Source organism: Andrographis paniculata, unplaced genomic scaffold (genome assembly GCF_009805555.1).
Source record: "Andrographis paniculata isolate CXL003 unplaced genomic scaffold, ASM980555v1 Contig59END, whole genome shotgun sequence".
Classification (NCBI taxonomy): Eukaryota; Viridiplantae; Streptophyta; class Magnoliopsida; order Lamiales; family Acanthaceae; genus Andrographis; species Andrographis paniculata.
Genome location: NW_026137594.1, coordinates 2,405,092 through 2,426,358, shown reverse-complemented (window position 1 = coordinate 2,426,358; position 21,267 = coordinate 2,405,092). Strand labels below are relative to the sequence as shown.

The following is a 21,267-nucleotide window of genomic DNA, read 5'->3' as shown; positions in this document are numbered from 1 at the left end:
AAATAATAATCATATTTTCATAAATAATTATATCACTATAAAACGACCCTTACTTTTCCATTATTATTATACAATTGCCACTACTTTTTCAATTAATATACTCAATGGCAAAAAAATCTTTTACCCACTACCAATATAATATCAATATTCCTTAAATTTCGTATCAAATACAATCCAAATTATAATTCTGGACAGAGGAAGTACCAATCTATATTAAAATCATTTATATATATAAAAAAAATATATATATAAAAAATTATAAAACCGCAATTTTACACATTATTTTTAGCAGTGATAGTGTCAAAGTTATTTGAGATATTCAAAATGATGTAGCCCAACAACTACCCATCCAAGACCCATATGGAAAAGCCTATTTGTGATATAATAACTCAAGCCCACTAAACATAAATAAATAAATACATATTGTTAATAATCTCTAATTCAAATGTTAGATACTTTATTAAAATTTTTAAAGTAGATATAACGTAGACATTAAATATTACTAGATATTTTGAAACTAAATAAAATAAGTTATACAATTCAAATTTTCGTATTTCCAAATTTTAATGTATGATACCAAACGTAATTGTATAATTAAAAACTTTAATATAATACCATCTTTCATCATTTAATTTTGTAGCTACTTTTAAAATAAATAAATATTAGTATTCGTCAAGATGAATGAATACTCAATTTAAAATATCATAAATATATTTTTACTAATATATTGTTTGTTAATATACGTTATTTTATTTTATTTTTGCTAAATGTCACTATATTTGCATGCGAGTTCACGGGAGATAAGCCAGCATCCACCAAATCCTTTATTTTTAGAATATAATATTTTTAATGCTCCTTCCGTCCCGGAGCAAGATTATCATTTACTTTTTGTACGTAAATTTTTTAGTATTAATATTATAATAGATTGTAGTGAAAAAGACGAAAATACTCCTATTAGTATTGTGTAATATAGTGTAAATTTGAAGGGTATTTATTATGTTAGATAGATAGTACAATTACTAAATTAGGAAATGATAACCTTATTTTGAGATGGACGAAAATGAAAAATGACAATCTTTCAATGGGACGGAGGGAGTATTAATATTCTATATATAATATAAACGAGTATGAATTGTCAAATTTGTTAGCAATGAGTCTTAACTATTCCCTCCGTCTACACACAAAAAAGTAAATATTTATTTTTGGCACAGTGTTTAAGAAATAATAGTATTTTAATGACAGTGGGTAATTAAAAGTATTATAATGACATTTTTGCCCTTACTTTTTTGTATAAATGTAATGATGTGACGTAAAGTAAGGGTGTGTTTGTTTGGGGGTTTGGATTTTGAGTTAGGATTTGAATAGTAAAAATTTTGAATTTGAATAGTTATATGATGTGATATAAATAGGGTTTGATGTGATGTTTTGAATGTAAAATTGATTTTTAGTATAATATAAAAAATGAAAAATAGGTGTTTGATTTGATATTTTTGGGAGGAAAAAATTGGATGAATAGTGGAAATCCACCAAAATCCTTCAAACAAACACACCCTTAAAGTATTTGTGAATTTAAACGATAATTAAATTTGAATCAAGAATTTTGATCCAGTTATATATACTGGTTAATATGAATCTGAACGATATTGAACAGACCAGCTAGAATTGAGTGATTTAACTTATTTAAAAAATTTAATCCAATACAAATTCACACAAATCGACTCATTGCCAACTCCATCGCTAACCCAGGAATAGTACATGTCTTTCGTGAGCCCAAAATTCAAAATAATGACTCAAATGTTGATTTATCCAATTGGCCCATGTTGGAATTTTGGTAAAGTCCAAGAATAGATGAAAAACCAAGGTAGAATAAAATTATGAGAGAAAGCAAAAATTAATTTTATGAGAGGAAATTAGAGAATGTAAGATTGGGAGTAGCCATGACTGGTAAGAAATTATTTTAATTATGTTGTAATAATATGTGATATGTAAGATTTTCTTTTTAAAAAAAAAAAAAATATTAATAAAGACATAAATTAATTAACTTCAAAAGAATCAATTTTTAAAAAAAAATATCGAATGTATCTTCAAATATTTAAAATGATTCCACAAAATCTAATTTCATTCAAGTAACGGGTCCTAGCCAATTAAAAGGATTTTTGATCAATCTAGAGATAATTTGGATTCTATTAATAACGAAGATTTAGAATCTCAAAAGTTAGATCAATTAAAGAGAATAAATCAAAATAAAAATATAAATAAATTGATTTCGAGCAAAGTAAATGTATATATATATATTTTTGTCTTAATTCAATATATATATATTTTTTATATTTCATTGAAAAATAATTATTTTTAATCATAATAAAAATACTTCTATTTTTAAATTTTATAAAGTATTTATTTTACTTGTATTTTAAAAAATTAAAATTTATTTTTTATACTTTTATTAGTTAATAAAATACTATTTTTAAAAATTTACTATAAAAGAAATGTATATATATATATTGAATTAAAATGAAAAGAATATATAACTAGTGAAGCAGCAACAGCGCATGCCATTCTCTTCTCCTTTTGAATGATGGTTTATTTCAAATCATCAATTCCATCACAACTTTCATGCCTCTCTCTCTCTAACCCTTTAATAATAATAATAAAAAGTAGTAGGAGTCATGAACATTTTAAAGCTCACGCTTTGATCATGAAAAATAAATATTTTTTATTTAAATAATAATTTGAATATAGCGTGTTGTATTAAAAAATAATATATTGTTATAATAAAAATTTATAAAAACACTCCAATTGTTAAATGAACAAACACAATCACCTCCATTTCATTATTTTCTATGAAAGAGTTTGAGTGATTTATGTATCGTTAAAAATATATGAGTGCAATTTTATTTTAAAAAATAACTTTTAAATACTTTAAATAAAACTTTAGAGTTTATTTTCATTTTATCTATTGAAGTACAATATTATTTTATTCTTTTTAATAAATAATAGAAAATACATATAAACTCAATTTCTATGATTATAATCATTCACACAATTAATAAATTAATTGATTAATTATCTATTTAAAGACATTTCTTTTATAGTGGCGCAGTCAAAAGGGGAAGGGCGCACGTTATCAAAGGTAATTAAAAATCTATTAAACTTCACCATAAGATGAATTATTAATAAAAAATTAAAACTAAACAGCATATATATATATATATATATATTAATAAATAAAAGACAAAGAAACAAAAAGAGAAGCACGCGCGTGGGCACACTCTGCTTAGCTTTACGCTTCATCGTCATCATCAATGGCGTCGGGTGCGCCTTCCAGAGAAAGCTGCTTTATCCATTCAAACGTTCGATGATGTGACAGCTGTTTCTTCGTCGCCGCAATTCTCTCCGGCGAGCTTTCCCGATGGTGGCTGCGGCGGCGGAGCGACACCGTCTCGCCGGCGCCGCCCTCGCTCGCGCTCCTCCTAATTATTACAGTTCTCGAAGGAATTGGTGCCGTAGCCACCGCGTCCGACGAGCAGCGACACCCGCTGGAAATTAAAGCCCTGACTTTCCTCCGGCCGGCGGCGACGGAGCTCCCGCCGCCGCTGCTGCTGGTGCTGTGGCGGCTCCCGAACCGGTTCGCGCCGATGTTGCTGGGGCACCGGGTCTTGAGGTCCTGGAGCGCGAGCTCCGGCGGGGGCCCGACGAGCCCGAGCCGGAGAACATTCCAGACCGTCGACGATTTTTTGGTGGACGTCCGGTGGGGTGTAATCGGGTTACCCTGTTTGTGACCGGGTAATCGAATCCGGGGCGACGGGCTGGGTAGTGAGTGGAATTGGTTGACCCGCGGCTTGAATTTGTGACCCGGTTTGGAAACGGAGCTCCAGCTGCCCCCGCTGGAGGACGACGACTGGTGGCTGCTACTAATGCTGCTACTCCGGCTGGAGATCAACCCGCCGGAGTAAAACCGGTCCATCGATTCCGACCGGAAAACCGGGCGGACCGGGCGGTTCTGTGACAACAAAGATCCTCCTTCCTCGGAGCTTACAGAATGGCGACGGCGCAGCGGCAGAATCTGGCCCTGGAAGAAAACCTCGTCGGCCGTACACATTTCTGAGGTTTTGGAAAATGAGCAGAAATCGAAGTCGAAATCCTCCTGAATGATCTGTTTCTTTCCCTCTCCTCGTACGTGTTCTTCCTCGTATTCGTCGACAGTGTCCTTTTTCTGAATCAGAAGTGGGAGATCGCTGAGGGACAGTGCTTCTTCTTCGTCGTCGTCTCCCCAACGAATTTCCTCCATTAATTCTTCTTCTAATTTCTTCGACTGAATTGAGAAATGGCGGAAAGTGTAATAAAGATTAAAGTTTTGAGGTAAGCCGGCGAGAGCTTTATATATAGCGATTGATGGAGGAGCAAATGGAACGAATAATGATTGTTTATTAAATCGAATTTGGGGTGCGAACAGTGAAGTGGGGCGTCGGCTTTTTTAATTTAATTTAATTTGTTGTTGCAAAATATGTAATGGGAGAATTTGGAATAATTTTTGAATGAAGGAAGAATTTTGGGGCTGCGGGCAGCTTTTGTTGGTGGGGTTTGGGGACATAATCAGGTCTGGTCTGAATCAAAGGTTGAAATGAAAATTCTTCAGATTTTGCTACGGGGAAGAAGAAATGGAAGGAAGAAGAAAACCCTAATTTATTTCGTGACATTTATTCATTGCATTGCAGTTGTGACGTCACGTGACAGGTGGCAGTAATGGTTCTAGACTTGTTATAGCAGCGCCAGGACTTCAACACCGGAACGTTTTATACCCTTGGATGAGGCAATTGACGGTACTGATTCACTTGGTCTTGGAAGTACCGGGTTCGCTAAAAACTACTTCTAAGAACTACAATGCATGATATAATTAATTATTACTCGTTCCTCCCGCATACCATGTCACGTTGCCGTTTCTGTCTGTCCCACTTACCATGTCACTTTTTTTTTTTGAAAAATGATTATATACTTTAATCTCATTTTAAATTTTTAAATTTATTCTTTTTAATTTTAATTAAACTAATTAGTTATATTATAGGATAATTATTTTTAATAATACATTCTTAATTATTTACTAATTACATCTCTTCTAAAATACCGTGTTTATAGTGTAGCAGACACGGTAAGTGGGATGGTATTATTTTTTATTTTAAAAAAGGATATTCAATTTAAAATTTTTTAAAAAAAAAAGAAAAGAAAAGAAAAAAAGAATAATTGATTTGCCTCTTGAAGGGGCAACCGATGGCAACGTTCCATGCTGTTTGTTGAAGCAATTGCTTTAAAGTGATAAAGTAGTGGATCCAAATATTTTTTTGTCTCGTGGAAGACATAAATATGCGTGATGGATACAATACTTTATAAAGTTATTTTTTATGTTTATCTTTTTAGTATATTTTTATAGACCTTAAATATGGCTGTTATTAGTTTTTAAAATGGGCCTCAAAATCAGCCCACAAGAATCTCTAATGGGCTTTAAACACAAATCATTAGGCCTACGTAACAAATCTTCATTACTTTTGTCCTTTTTATGTAAAAAATAAAGTATTTAATGAGATGATTGTATATATATATATAATTAATATAATATTTTAAATTTAAAAAAATATTTTTACTAATTGATATCTTTCTAAAATTTAGAAATATGAATATTGCTAATAATTTTAAAAGTACTTATGCAAAGAGGGTTTTAAGTTCAAAATGAACTATGACTTTGGTATGGGATTACTAATTTACAGTCACAAAACAGATAACTTATCAAGCAGGTAGGATCCTTGGTCCGGGCTTTGATCCAGTACCAAGAGTGCCACACACACATATGTATATATATACATGCGTGTGGGCACTTCCTGTTCCCGGAATCGAGGATCCTCTGCGTTTATTAAGAGAGTAATATCTGTGTGTGGGCACTTCCTGTTCCCGGAATTGAGGATCCTCTGCGTTTATCAAGAGAGTAATATCTGTTTTCTTTTCATTTTAATTATTATTATTTAAATATAGTGTTTTCATATAAGAATATAATTTTTTTTATATAAAATATCATATTTAATATTATTTAAGAAAATGAAACCTAATAAAATGCCAGATTGAAAAATAAAATTGCAACTTTGCATTAAAATATATTTTGAAAATGGATTGATTTTTCTTTTTTCTTTTTTAAATAAAAAATATTTTGAATAGAGCTTGTTAAATGAAAATATCACATACTGGAATTCGGGCTTCCAATCTAATACCAATTGGTAATAGAAGGAAATTTTCACATGTTTAGCGATAAGACAACAAAATTGACTATGTCTATTTTACTTAACCTCTACAAATTCATATACAAGATAAATTGGAATAATAGGAATAGTCAACACTATGTCAAATTTATAAAAAATCGCTCTACTTCATTTCAGTGCTAAGAGAATTAATTGATCCATTTTTCTTACTCAATAAGGCTTGGGACAACCTCGGTTGTGATAGAGAGAGAGCGCATATTTGAGAAGCTATTTTAGAGAAAAAAATTATTGTTTAAAACTCCTATTGTTGTTTTTTTTAACATTCATATTTTAAACTTATATTGACATAAAAAATCGCTGAAAAAGTTGACAGATGAAAGAGTTATCGGAGATTCAATCAGAGAAGACGAGCAATTCAAGGATTGCATTACTCTCGTCTTGTTGTAAACTCCACAAACTCCAGTGTCAGATTAGTTATTGAATTGGAAGGGAAAATGTATTTATTAAATATATTTATCATAAATAAAAACATATCAATATTTTAGAAAAGATTGAAATGAAACATATTAAAAACTGAGGGAGTATAACATAAAGTATAAGGAAACATTAGTACATATATCATATGCAAAACCATGTTTTATGTCCCAATGATTTGCAATGTCACGACCGTAGAAACATATTTTAAATTTATTCAATTTTTATTTAATGTTTATGTTGACTACTAAAAAGAAAAACAGTGGAACTTCTAAAAGTATATCTCTCTATCCAACTATTAGTTAATGTATTTATTTTAATAATTTGGAATGTTCATAACTAATATAGTATTTATTTTCTAACGTAGAGTACATGGCCCTCACACGCTAATAAATAGTACTCTCTCCATCTCAAATATCGTGTAACATTTATGTTTGACACGAGAATTTAGATATGGAGTATTAAATATGATAATTTGAAATAATTTGAATATTAAATAATGTGATTGGAGAGAAATAATTATTTATTTTTTATTTGAATGATACGATGGATAAAGTGAACTGTATATTAATAAATATATATATCTATGACAAAAAGAGAATGATTTCCTCTAAATTTTGTCTTCCATTCATATTTGAAGGTTTGGTTTATGTTTAAATTTGAATATTTTGTTTTAATTTCGAATCCAAATAGTAATTTACTTTATTTTTATTAAATAATAATAATAATAATAATAATAATAATAATAATTTATATAAGTGTGATTTGATACATAATCCAAAGTTATCATTATTTGTAGTACGTGTGTCATAAATGGCATGCTCCGGTGCGTGATTAATTAATGAACCCCCGGCAGGACACAATATTAATGAATCTAAACTGCACTGAACATTAATTAATCTAATGGAGTAATAATATAAGGTCATAAATGTTTTTAGTACATAATAATTGCAGTCATTAATTCCACGTGCAATAATAATAATAACACAACTAGTACATAACTCGTTTTAAATTAATATTAATACACTTTATTTTTTTATACATAAAAAAAAAACATATTAAATAATTCAATTTTTTTATTATTTGGAAAAAATTCAAAGTTTCAAAAAAATTTGGTTACGTGATTACTGTGACTGTTAAAAAAAAAAAAAAAAAAAAAAAAAAAAAAAAGAAGAAGAAAGAAAGAAAGAAAGGAAGAAAGAAAAAGCCATGCACATGAGCCTATGGTCCTACGCTCAAATAAATGCGGAGTTGTACACTGTGGGTACGTGTTTTTCTTTTGCTCCTAATTTGTTATTTTATTTTTTTAAATATTAATTTAATACTTCATTCGTTTCAACAGAGTTGTCTTATTTATCCTAAAATAACTATTTTATTTTCTTATTTAGTAATTGTAGTCTCTACTTTATAACAAAATTATTCATATTTTTTCAAATTACCCATAATTATTACTCTAATATACTTTTTATAATTATTCAAAAAGCATGATATTTTAGTATTTTACCTTCTACTTTATATCCATTTTCAATTAAATATTATTATCTTTTAATTGCCGTGTCCACTCCCAATAAGACATTTTTTTTTTTTAGATGAAGGGGAGGGAGTATAATTTATTTGTATGAGAGTTAATAATGGATTTGTTTAGTAGGCACAAATCTCAATATATAAAAAATATATTAGATTTAATAATAAAATAATATTTAATATACAATATATATTTTTATATTATCAATATAATTTAATTTTTTTTAAAAAATAAATTCAAACTAAAATATTAATAATTTATTTATTTTAATATTTTAAATTAAAATTAATATTACTTACTTTGTACTATTTTTCAATAAAATTATAATTTTTTTTACAAAATATTAAAATATTATTCAAATAAAAATTTAAATTACTATTTTATTTTAAATTAATTTCAAATCACAATCAATCAATTTGTTACCAAACAAAACAAATCTTATACTATTATAAGATCGCAATATTAAAAAAATTCAAAAACTTTATGCATACAGAGCCTAACAAAAGTCACCATTGTCCTAAACAACTAATGCCTACCAATGCACTGGCATAGATCTGTTTAGATATGTATTTTGGATTGTACATTATTTATTAATGGTAAAAAAAATTAAAAATAGTATTAAATATTTATTTTATTTATTAAAATGTTATATCAAATATTTAAGATTTTTGTTATTCCTAAAAATTGAAAAATATATTTTTTCTGTCCACCAATTTTACTCTTTTTTTTTTTTTTGTTTTTTTGTTTTTTAGGTCCTAGATAACTACTAATTTTGACCGAGATATATTTTCAATACTTAAAGTATTATTCTCTATTTAATACCTATTTATTATAATTGTTACTATTTTTATTATAATTTTCTCTTTGTTGTTAATCATTACTTATTATATTTTAAAAATATTTTTAACTCTTTTTTTTTTTTTTTTACTTTTATTATTTTTAAAATAAAATATTATTATTATATTATTTTAATTTATGTATTAAAGAGAATATTTGTAAAGAAAGTGTGTTTCACAGAGTAGTTGACTCCATCATTGCTACAAAAGAAAACATCCATTTTTAATGGACTCCATAATTTTAAGTGATGTTCAGCCCTACACACATTACCACAAAAATTCCATATTAAAAAAAAATAAAATAAAAAGAAGAAGATATTTAATATTTACTTACATACATACATACATATATATATATTTAAAATGTTTCATAATGTTGTTTATTAATAGTCTTTTTAAGAATATTATATTAAATATAGTATATTTTATCGTACAAAATATCAAATTAAGTAATTATTTATTATTCTTATTTTTTATAATCCAAAACTTACAAATATTTTGAGTTTGTATGATTTTAATTTGAAATTATTTTTTATTTGTATTTTAGTTTAAATAATACACTTTTTTGTCCAAAACGATTATGCTATTTCTTTTAATAGATAAAAAATAATATTATTTTCCTCCGTCCACAAATTAATGTCCTATTTTTTTATTTGAGACGACCAATAACTATCATTTTATTTTTTTTTAAATACAAATTTTATATTTTTACCCTTCATTCATTTATTACTTTTAATTTCTATCATACAATTAAGGGTAAATTTGTCAATTCATAACAAAAAAACAATCACCTAAAAAATCGCCCAAATATACTTTAGGACAATAAAAATTAGACGGATGAAGTATTTTATTTATTAGTGAAAGTTATAAGATGATTTGACAATTTTGTCCTAATAAAGTATAAATAAAATAATAATATTAATATAGCTTTTATAAAATGATATGTGTTGTATATAATGATATTTTATTATGTTTTGAACGACTTTTAAGATACAAAATTTCGTATATATGCTACTCATGGTGTGTTTTGATTGCGTAATAGGTTTCATGGAGTTGACAAGTTTTGATGTGTATTTGGGAGACAATGAGCAGAACACACGAAAGCTTTAGCCGTGATCACGCAACACAATGTGAGAAATGTAGAATTTACAAAAAGTCCCTCCGAGGTAAATTAACAATATAAAGAATATTTGAGATTTAATTACAAATTAGATCTATTTAAAACGGGATCTTGGGATGAAGTTGAAGAGACGATTTGCAATTGAAGATGGGAAGAGAAAAGGGCTACCACGATATATTTTCTTAAAGGAAAGAAGAGAGAAAGGAGAACACGAAAGAGAGAAAAACTTGAAGGAGGATTGCAGACGACTTTTCAGGGGCGTTCTTCTTCTATTTTTCGTATTATTCTTCTTTGTCGATTTCAAAATTGAAGGAATTATGAACTTCTTTATTTGTTTTGTATTTTCAATTTTCATGAATTCAGAGTAATTTCATTTCTAACTTAGGTGTGAATTGATGTTTGAGATTAAATTGGTGAGACTTAGTTTTGTTTAATTGGGTGTTCATTGATATTGGGTATTTCTAATTATTCTGATTTATAAGTTTAGAAATCTTAAATTGATTATTGCGCACATATAGATTTGAGATTTCTTAGCTAAATTGGAGATTGACACCTGTAATTGTGTAATTTTTGAATTGGTGTAGCAACATAGAGGAATACTCTATGGAATAACAGAATCAATTTTAAACAAATCAGCGTAGGAAATTTGTTAAATTGAATTGGACATTTCTAGTTCTTAAAGCTGTCGAGTCAGTAAAACTACGGTCGTAACTAGAATTCTCATTCGATTAGAGAAATAGCTAACGGTCGTACCTTAGCTATCGATAGTAAAGATTGATTGTGAACGCGTGTAGATTAATTATAACCAATTTATCCAACTAGTCAATGAACTTGATTTTTAGTTGATGAACAAAATTTATATCCCGAACAGAAAATTCATGCATATGCTAGAGTTTAATCATCTTTGTTAATCCGCATTGCATTTTATTTTATTTTATTTAGTTGAACAAATTTATTTTCTCCTTATTTAGTTCGATAATCAAAACCCCCCATTATATATATATTTAGTATAATTATAAATAACCGAATATTCAATATTATTATTATTTCATCCGGAGACAACCCTACTTACTGCGCTACTGCATTTTGCAAATTTTTTATATCGTAAGAACTGATACTTTATTTTGCAACTTTGCGATACGCTTGCATAAAAAATTGAAGTATTTTGGTAGTTATATATATAATATATAATTATATTAAAATATAATACTTTTGATTAAAAAAATAAATAAATAAAAAATATTTTTAACTAATTTTTTTTAAAAAATATAATACTCCCTCGTCCCATCATAATTAAACATTTTGATTAGGGAAAAGACATCTAAATCCCATCAAAATTGAACTTTTTTTTATTAGGAATACGATATTTAAAATAACAATGTTTAATTAGTTAATAATAATAAATTATAATATTTTTTATTTTTAAATATAATTAATAATATTTAAAATTTTAAAGTAACTTAATATATATGATTAAAAAATTAAAATATATGCTTAAATATTTAAAAATTATATAGAAATAAAAAATATATACAATATCGATATCATTTTTGTAAAAAATAAAATTTTATATAATACAAATAAATAAAATTTATTTATAATTAACATAAAGTAATTTTATAAAAGATGTGTAATTTTAAATATATATATATAATATTTATTTTTTTGAAAAAAAAGATATAAATAAAAGAATTTTAAGTGGTCTTATATTATTTATGATGCTATAACTCAAAGGCTCAAATAAAACACTAGGTTATTTATGATGTTATATATTATATAGTTAATTAAATTATTTATATTTATAAAATATATTTTGATTTAATAATTTTTATTAAAAATAAAAAAATATCAATTGTTATACTCCCTCAGTCCTAAAAAGAGGTATCTATTTGCTTTTTGGTTTTTGAAATATTATTATTATATTGAGATATAGTAGGAATAAAGTTGAAATAACTAAAATAATCTTGTTAGTATGTGTGATATAAAGGTAATGATATTTGTATAATATATTGTAAGTTCTAAAGATATTTGTAATGTTAGGTAGAATTACTAAAAAAAATAAATATTTTATTATGATACGGATTAAAATGAAAAAAATTGATAATTTATTATGGGACAAAAAAACTAAGACATAAGAGTAAACATAGTATCAATTGTGAGGTGATAGAGTGAGAGTGAGTATAATTTTTTATTTTTTCAAAATTAAGATATTAAATGTAAAATATGAACACAATAAATGCAGGACGCAGAGTGATATTAATTGAAACGCACACCTCATTAAAAAACAAGCAGAGCTGCTGCAGTGTAATAATGAGATGATTGCAACAATAATTGAAGTGTGAAGCACTAGTTTTATTGGCATGGGACAGGATATGTCAAAGACTGGACTCCCCTCCAGACTGTCAGTACGGCCGCCTCTTTATTGGCAGCTCCTGGACCTCAACACCAGATCTACCGAGGTACCATTTACCTTAAAAATGTTAATATTAGCACTTTTTATTTTTATGTTAATACGATTATTTCATTCTTCATTCAACTCTACGAATATCATTTATTGGTCAATCAAACACAATATTCATTTTCTATCCTACTTAAATATAGATCTGATTATATATATATATATATAGAGTAAGTAAGAGAATGAAAAAGTATATTATAATCAAATTAAAAAAATTATTATTATTTTAATTATTATTCTCTATTTCATTTAAATTTATAAGTTTTTTTTTTTTAAGCTGTCATAAAAAAATATTTTTGTTTTATTTTTAGGTAAAAAGAAAATTATTATTAATTACTTTTATTAAGATTTATATTCGATTAAATGAGCAAACATTTGGAGCACTATTATATATATATTTAGGCTAAATTGCACAAAATTTACTTGTGGTTTCATGAAATTGCACCAAATCCCTTGTACTTTTTGTACTTCTAAAACTGCGTCAAATTTTATCGCAGTTTCATAAATTTTGCGTCTAACCCACTTATTTAACGGTATTGATCTAAATGCGCTTAAACTACGAATAAATTTTAAAATCTCAATTTCTAGATCCCTAAAATTACAAATATATTTATTTTTTTATATATATTTAGTCTTAAAAAATAGTAAAAATAAACTATTATAACCTGAGAAAAATAACTATTTTTGAGTATATTTACTATTTTTTAAGTGTAAATATAAAAAAATAAATATATTTGTAATTTAGGGGTTTAAAAATTGATATTCTAAAATTTATTTGCAATTTGAACGCATTTAGATCAAATACCGTTAAATAAGAACCTATGAGGGGATTAGACGCAAAGTTTATGAAACCGAATTTGACGCAATTTTAGAAATATGAGCAATATGACGCAATTTCATGAAATCAAAGTTAATTTTGTGTAATTTAGCGGTATATTTATTAAGAACTAAATAAAGAAAACTACCCTCTGGACAAGGGACCTCCAGAGGACAGCCCTCGTTTATCACTCTGCAGTAGGCCTTGTTTGGCTGGAACTGTAGATTGGTCAAACTATAAATGATTTGTTTCAATTAATTTTCCAATAATTTGCTTTTCCATGTTTTCTTGTACAAATAACCATCACTTAACTTAACCGAGATGAGTTGATTGCTGGTAATCTTAAAAAAAAAAAAAAAAAAACAAGACAAACATGACCTTACCCATGTTGTGATAATATAGAAACAGCCAACACTCAGCACCGTTTTTTGCTTTTTTGTGCGAGCGGAATTACCATTTAACCCCTCACGTCCAACTAACTGCAACCGGACTCCCGACCACATGTTTCCCGTCGGACCACTCAATTCGCCCAAACTCATTACTATTGGACGGCATTCCTGTTACCGTGAACGTGACCGTATAAGAATTTTTCTCACCACTTTGACCGAAAGTCAAAGACGTGGGGTCCACCGAGATCTTAACGGAATCCGATGTTGACGTGACGGATGCCTTGTACGTTCCGGCGGGCCCCACGTTAGTCAACGTTCGGGTGTGTTTGACCACGGTATCACTCCCGGAGCCGGCTGTACTACTCATCTGAGCGTCGACAACGACGGAGAAGGAAGGGTAATTTAGGTCATTTACACTGTAGGATTTCTGAGCATCGCAGGTGAAGTTCCTCCTCGCGACGCTGGTGATCTGTCCGGAAGTGTAATTTAATGCGCAGAGGAAATTGAGATAATCCTGCGGCAGTAGATCGTACACGAGGCCGGGATTAAGGGCGGATACAGGGTCCACGTGTCCGGCTCCGTGGTCGAACGGCGTGGACGGCTTGCCCGTAGCCACGTCCTCCATCAGCTTCCCGTCTTTGTAGGACGAATAGGCTGTGGTCATTAGAGCCGACCGGATAACCGCCGGGCTCCAGTCGGGGTGAGCCGCCTTCAACAGAGCCGCCAAGCCGCTGACGTGGGGGCACGACATTGACGTGCCGGAGATGATGTTGAACCCCACGCGCCGGCCGTCCTCGGCTAAGCCGGTCGGGCCGATGGCGCCGGACCAGCCGGCGAGGATGTTGACCCCTGGCGCGATTATGTCCGGCTTCAGAATTTGCTGCGTGATCGAATTCGGGCCGCGTGAGCTGAACGCGGCGACCACCGGCGACGGCTCGACTCCGACCTTCGTGCCTTGGAAAAGAATCGTGGCCGTTGGATTGGGATCTGAGAAGACGTATTGCTTGATCGCGTCGCCGGTGGATTCCCCCACCGCCGTGGCGGGTAGCAGATGGGCGTCCGCCACCAGCTCCTCCCCGTTCGCGGCGGTGTTTGTTAAAACCATTCCTATCCCTCCGGCAGATTTCACGACGGACCCTTTCTGAACCCTTGGATTAATCCCACGGTCACACAATACGATCTTGCCTTTAATCTTGTCGGGATTTAAGGTTCCCGTCATACATAAATTCCCGTTTGTAACGTTGCTGACATTTCCGGCGTAAACAATCGGCAAAGGTTTTCCGGGCAATGAATCGCCCTTGAAAAGCGAGACGCCGGAGAAATTTTTACCGTTTCCGAGAGAAACAATCGCCGGAAAGTCACGGTCTAGGGTTCCGGCGCCGACGGTGGTTATCCACGGCGCCACGTTGGATAAACTGTACTTGCTGGGGCCGGCGTTGCCGGCGGAGCAAGAGACTAATATACCCTTCTCCATGGCGGCGAAGGACCCAATCGCGACGCTGTCTCTGTAATACTCCGACATCCCGCCGCCGAGCGACATCGACAGGACATTGACGCCGTCTTCGATGGCTTTATCTATGCCGGCGAGGATGTCGGAGCTGAAGCAGCCGCCGACCCAGCAGACCTTGTACGCCGCCACTCTCGCCCGCGGCGCCATCCCTCTGGCCGTCCCCGCCGCGTAGCCGAACAAGCTCGCGCCGGAGACGACGGATCCGGCGGCGGTGGAGGAAGTGTGCGTGCCGTGGCCGTCGTCGTCGCGCGGCGATTTCGACTCCTTCGATTCGTCGATCGGGCCGAGTGTCGCTTCGTAGCCTTTCGCGAAGAATCTTGCCCCGATCAGTTTCTTATTGCATTTCAATTTGGTGAAATTCGTCCCGATTTCACATTCCCCTTTCCAAGAACTCGGTACAGCTCCGAATCCTGCATCGTCGAAGCTCGGGCTCTCCGGCCAGACGCCGGTGTCGAGAACGCCGACGATGACGTCACTCGCCGAGTCCGACGCCGGCAGCATCGCCGCGTTCTGATCGAGCCCCAAAAACGTCGGCGTTCGCGTCGTGTGGAGTTCGTATCTCATCTCCGGCAGTACGGAAAGAGTCCCCGGCGTAGACTCAATCGCCTCCGCCTCCGCCGCCGTGAGCCTCGCCGAGAATCCATGAATCGCCGTCTCGTAACTGTAGATAATCTCCGCCGTCTCCGACACCGATTTAAGCGACGCGTCGTACCACCCCCTGTGTTCCTCAAACTCCGCCGGCTTCGCCGATTTCGCCATATGAACAATGTACGTCCTCTTCCCCTCCTCCGCCGCGGCGGCGGCGAATCCATAACAGAACCCTAAAATCAACACCACCACCGCCATTGACGCACGGAAGCAGAAAACCTTCCCCATTAGAGTGAAGAATTCAGAAAAGTGGCCCAAGTTCAGGACGCTAAATAGCGTGAAGGACAGCTGTAATCGTCGCAGTGGGGACACCAATTCTTGTCTCCTTCATAGCCATGATTGCATTGCAACAAAAACACAACAACACATTTCAGCTGCAAACGCCAGATCACAAACAAAAACCAGATTCGAAAAATTCCCCAATTCAACTCACAATTCTCACCATACAGATAATGTATAATAGCAATAAATTACCTTTGATCACGTGTGTCTTCAGCCTTTCAAAACCCTAATTTCAAATTTTCCCCCTTTTCAAGAAATTATTCCCATTTACTTTTCCTCTTTTCAAAAGAAATCCCCAAAACTGCTGCTGCTGCACATTGACAATATATCAGCTACGAATCTGCTGCACTTTTCTTCTAATGGTCCAACGCGTCTTCCTTCGGATAATGCACAGACTGTAAATGCAGTAACCGTAGAGAAATGAAAACAGTAAAATTAGGTTAAAATAGAAGTAAAAAAAAAAAAAAGTGTAAAAATTTAATTAAAAATGAGAAAGTGGGTAGTTGAAAAATTGATATAATAGAGACGTGGTAATGTTTCCAACTTATAACTTCCAACCAACTCAATATCTTTCCCCTCTAAATCCACCCTCCTAATAATAATAACCATACAAATTAATTAGTTAGATATAGGTAGAAAAAGATTGTCCAAAAAATAAAGTTTGTTTAAATAGAAGATTTTGAAAAATTATAATGATACTAAAAATTACTTATAAATAGAATAAAAAAGGTTGTAAAAGTAATTGTGTAGTGTAGATAGACCCTAATTTTGTATTGAGAAGAGAAAGGGTTCACGTGAGGCATTAAGAATAAAACAAAATGGAGTTATAATTGAAACATTAATTAACACCAATTTTTGTCTGTATTATGATTTTTAAGTGAGTATTGAAAATTGAAATTAGGGAGGAATCTGCATAACAAAAGCCTCTTTTTACATATAAATTTTATCATTTATTAACACTTTTTTTTTTTAAAAAAAAAAGTCTTCATAAAATGTTGCATCAATTTATTATTATTATTATTATTATTATTATTTTAATTTGTATGTAAGTAAACCCTTCGACCGAAGGTTTACCCAGTGCGCACTTTCAGGTAGCGGCGACGGATTCTCGCGTGATAAAAAAAAAAAAAAAAAACGATGGTCCTTATCACCAACCGTCACAACTTTTTGGTACCATTCATTCATTTGCCTTCCCCACTTCAACTTGCACACCAAATTAATCATTTTTTATTTAATTAATTGTTTTTGTTTATTTAAACTAATGACATTATATATTTATTATTATTATTATTATTATTATTTGGTCTGTTAATTTTCCAACCGTCTTATCGTATCTCATTGATTGGTTGATTTTTTATTTTTTTTTAGAAAAAAAAATTATTAGTATTTGATTAAAAAAATTAATTGGGAATAGTGTGTGCATGGGAACGCTTAGACGTGGGTGTGTTTGTTTTGTGTTTTCGTGAGCATCTTTCTTTCAATTCAATAAATTTTACTAATAGCGGACTATATTTTAAATGTTTTAAACCCTTTTTTTATTATTATTATTAACATCATCTTATAACCCTACATCTCCTTCTACTACAGTCAGATCTATTAAAATTTTACAATAATGAATAATACTCCATTCATTCCCAATCAAATGGGTAATTTAGAATTTTGTAATAAATTAAAAAAATAATATTATTTTAGTCCCTTCGTCCCAAATATCATGTCCACGTTGCCGTTTCTGTCCGTTCCACATACTATGTCACTTCATTTTTTTGGAAAATGATTACACACTTTAATCTCATTTTAAATTTTTTGATTTTATTTTTTGATTTTAATTAAACTAATTAGTTATCTCAATCTTAATTTATAATTATTTATATTATAGGATAATTATTTTTATTAATACATTCTTAATTATTTACTAATTATACCCCTCCTAAAATACCGTGTCTACAATATAGCAGACACGGTATCTGGGACGGAGGGAGTATTAATTAATAGAAGTGTGTAAAAAATTTGACATTTTTGTAATATAACTTTATGTATAAAGTAATTGTATATATAATAGTATGTTTATAATTTAAGTTAAAATTAAAAATATTTTAGTATTAATATATGATTTTTTTTTTTAAATAAAAATAAAATATTTTAAAAAAAACAGATATAATTGATAAAATTATTGATATTTTGAATTGAAAGAAAATAATATAATATATATATATATGTAGGGATATCTCTATGGCATTAGACAAAACTAAAAATATTCATTTTTTTTTCAAATGAACAAAGATGTTATTAGTATTTTTAATATTATTCAACATATAAAACCATATATATATATAATATGTAGATACTTTTAGGATTTTTTTTTATATATTATCTTTGTCAGTTTTTTAAAGTTCTATATAGATATTTAAATATTAATTATTATAAAAAAATAATATAAATTAAAAAAATATAAAAATATTTTAATTAATGTCTTATAATATTAATAAAAAAATATTTATATAAAATATATAAAAATATAAAAATATTTTTAATATTAAATAAAATAATATATATATATATATATATGCGTGTGTGAAATGATGGCACTTATGTGTTGAAAAAGTGAGTAAATAGAAGTGCATGCTGTCGTAGTCACATAAGAAGTGAAAGCTGGTCATCAATCAATGGACGCGTACTAATTATTAAAATAAATTAAAAACCCTAGTGTTCGTTTATTTTTACCTGATTTTACTATTTTTTTTATTATTATTTTTTTAAATATCAAATTAAATATATATTATTTCTTTATTATATTAAATAAAAATTTTATTTTACATTCAAAATATATTTATATCAAATCAAATAATTATTTCAATTCAAAATATTATTATTCAAAATCAAAACTGTAAGTAAACTCACCCTAATAATTCATGTAGATTGGAAAATATGCTATCATTTAGGGAAAAAAAAAACAAATAATTTTCAAAATTATTATTATTATTATTTATTTATTTATTTATTTTTTATGTTTTGAAAAGTTTGGATCAAACTTCTTTTTAAGAAATTATGTGCAATATTTTCGAAAATACGAATAAATTTTATATAAATTTAAAAAAAAATTGTGCAATAATTTTAAAATATGAGAAAACTTCATGCAACTTTTAAATTATAAGAAAATTTAGTGCAAATTTTCAAACCATATATAAATTAATAACTTGAGTCAAATTTTGATATGAACTTGAAAGGAGTCAATAAAATAACAATGAAATTCAAGTCAGTGACCTTATATTAATCACCGCCTTTATGTATTTATGTTTCTTTTTATAGATTCGGAAAATAATTGGTTTGAATTTGGTACTAAAATAATATTAATATGATGTATTTTTTTGTATTGTAAAAAAAAGAATTTTTTTTTTTTTTTTTAAATCCATAATCCAAATAATAGAAATTTATATGATGAAATTATAATTATATAAATACAAATATTTTGGTACTACTTTATATTTTATGCATTGTATGTCAATATTTAAAATATTGTCTACATCATATTAAATAATTTTGTTAGTACACAAACAGTCTTCATCTACATGATATTATTATGATTTTATTTATTTAATGTTTTGTCTGGAATGTAATGGATTGAAGGCAACTAGCAGCAACAAGTACCAACCGCACCATACAAATAAATATAATTAAATATCTAGATTTTTTTTGCTTTTATTTTTTGTTATTTATTTATTTATATTTTTATTTTTTAAAAAGAAAAAAATGAAGAAAATAAATACTAATAATATATATATATATTATTTAATAACAAAGAAATCCGCAGCTATTATTCGAGCAAAACTTAATAGTGTGCAAACTAATAATTAAGAAAGTAGACAATTTTCTCACTTAATTAACAAATATTTTTACTTATTATTTACTATTATTCATAGATTTCTATAATAATATATCATTTCAGTTCATAAAAATTATATTTCTTCAATCCCATATATAATCCGATAGTTACTGCACATATGTGAATTTAAAAAATATATAATTAATAAATAATTAAAATATATTAAAATTAAAGTGACATCAGACGTAAGATAAATATTTTTATTTTTTATTTTTTTAAAAAAATGAAAGTAACATCATATATAAGACAAATAGAAATGAAAATCGTGACAAAATATGTGAGAATAAAAGAGTATTTATTCGTCCCATAAGGGATGACCTTGGTGGTACGAGGTCATGTCAATACCTATTTTTAAAAAATGTGTAACTAAAATTTACGCCAAGTAGGTAGGTCCAAAGTTTTATTAGATCGGATATGAAAATTCAGGCCCAGGCATAGCCCAATTTCAAATAGTATCGGGTTGGGCCAGGTCATACCTATTTTTAAAAAATATTTTAATTTTAATTTTAATTTTATTTTGCATTTTTTTTATTTTAAAATAATATATATTAATATAAATAAATACAATTAAAAATAAAGTAATAGAATACTATTTTTATTGTCAATTAAAAATTTGCATATAAAATATATGTAATTATCTTTTAATGTTATCATATATTTTTAATATATTTATATTTAAAGATTGTTTTGATAAATAATGTTTGGATCTAAGATGAGTGTTTTTTTTGAAAAAAAAAAAATATAGCATTGTTTTTTAGAAAAATTAATATATCACAAGCATTTATATCATTTATATAATTTTTTATACTATTTTTTTTTTTTTATAGAAAAACATATTATTTCAAGCTATTTCATAAAATTAACACAACTGACTTTATTATTTCTACTTTTTTTATTTTCTCGGATCTAATTTTTAGGTCCAACTTTTTTATTTTCATTTTTTTTTCCATGCGTATATATTTTTATTGACAAAAAATTCTAAAATAAAATATATGCGAACAAAGATTCTCTGAGCGACCGTAAAAAATGACCTTTAAATATGAAAAACTGTATAACTAATACAAAAATAATATTACGTATTTA

The 21,267-nt window shown here is 29.3% G+C and overlaps 2 protein-coding genes across 2 annotated transcripts; both read right to left on the bottom strand.

Annotated features, from left to right (window-relative positions):
* Positions 1-3,097: 3,097 nt before the first annotated feature.
* LOC127257852 (uncharacterized) lies at positions 3,098-4,665 on the bottom strand. The gene has a single exon (XM_051284345.1). The coding sequence runs from the start codon at positions 4,289-4,291 to the stop codon at positions 3,284-3,286; it is 1,008 nt and encodes a 335-aa protein (XP_051140302.1). The 5' UTR covers positions 4,292-4,665; the 3' UTR covers positions 3,098-3,283.
* A 9,168-nt stretch (positions 4,666-13,833) lies between these two features.
* LOC127257991 (subtilisin-like protease SBT1.7) lies at positions 13,834-16,614 on the bottom strand. The gene is made up of 2 exons (XM_051284605.1): positions 16,497-16,614; positions 13,834-16,347 (listed from the first exon to the last, which is right to left on the bottom strand). The coding sequence occupies exon 2, from the start codon at positions 16,248-16,250 to the stop codon at positions 13,941-13,943; it is 2,310 nt and encodes a 769-aa protein (XP_051140562.1). The 5' UTR covers positions 16,251-16,347; positions 16,497-16,614; the 3' UTR covers positions 13,834-13,940.
* Between the last annotated feature and the right edge of the window lie 4,653 nt (positions 16,615-21,267).

Excerpts from the sequence above, each read along its gene's own strand:
- LOC127257991 (XM_051284605.1), bottom strand. The coding sequence starts at position 16,250 with ATGGGGAAGGTTTTCTGCTTCCGTGCGTCAATGGCGGTGGTGGTGTTG.
- LOC127257852 (XM_051284345.1), bottom strand. The coding sequence starts at position 4,291 with ATGGAGGAAATTCGTTGGGGAGACGACGACGAAGAAGAAGCACTGTCC.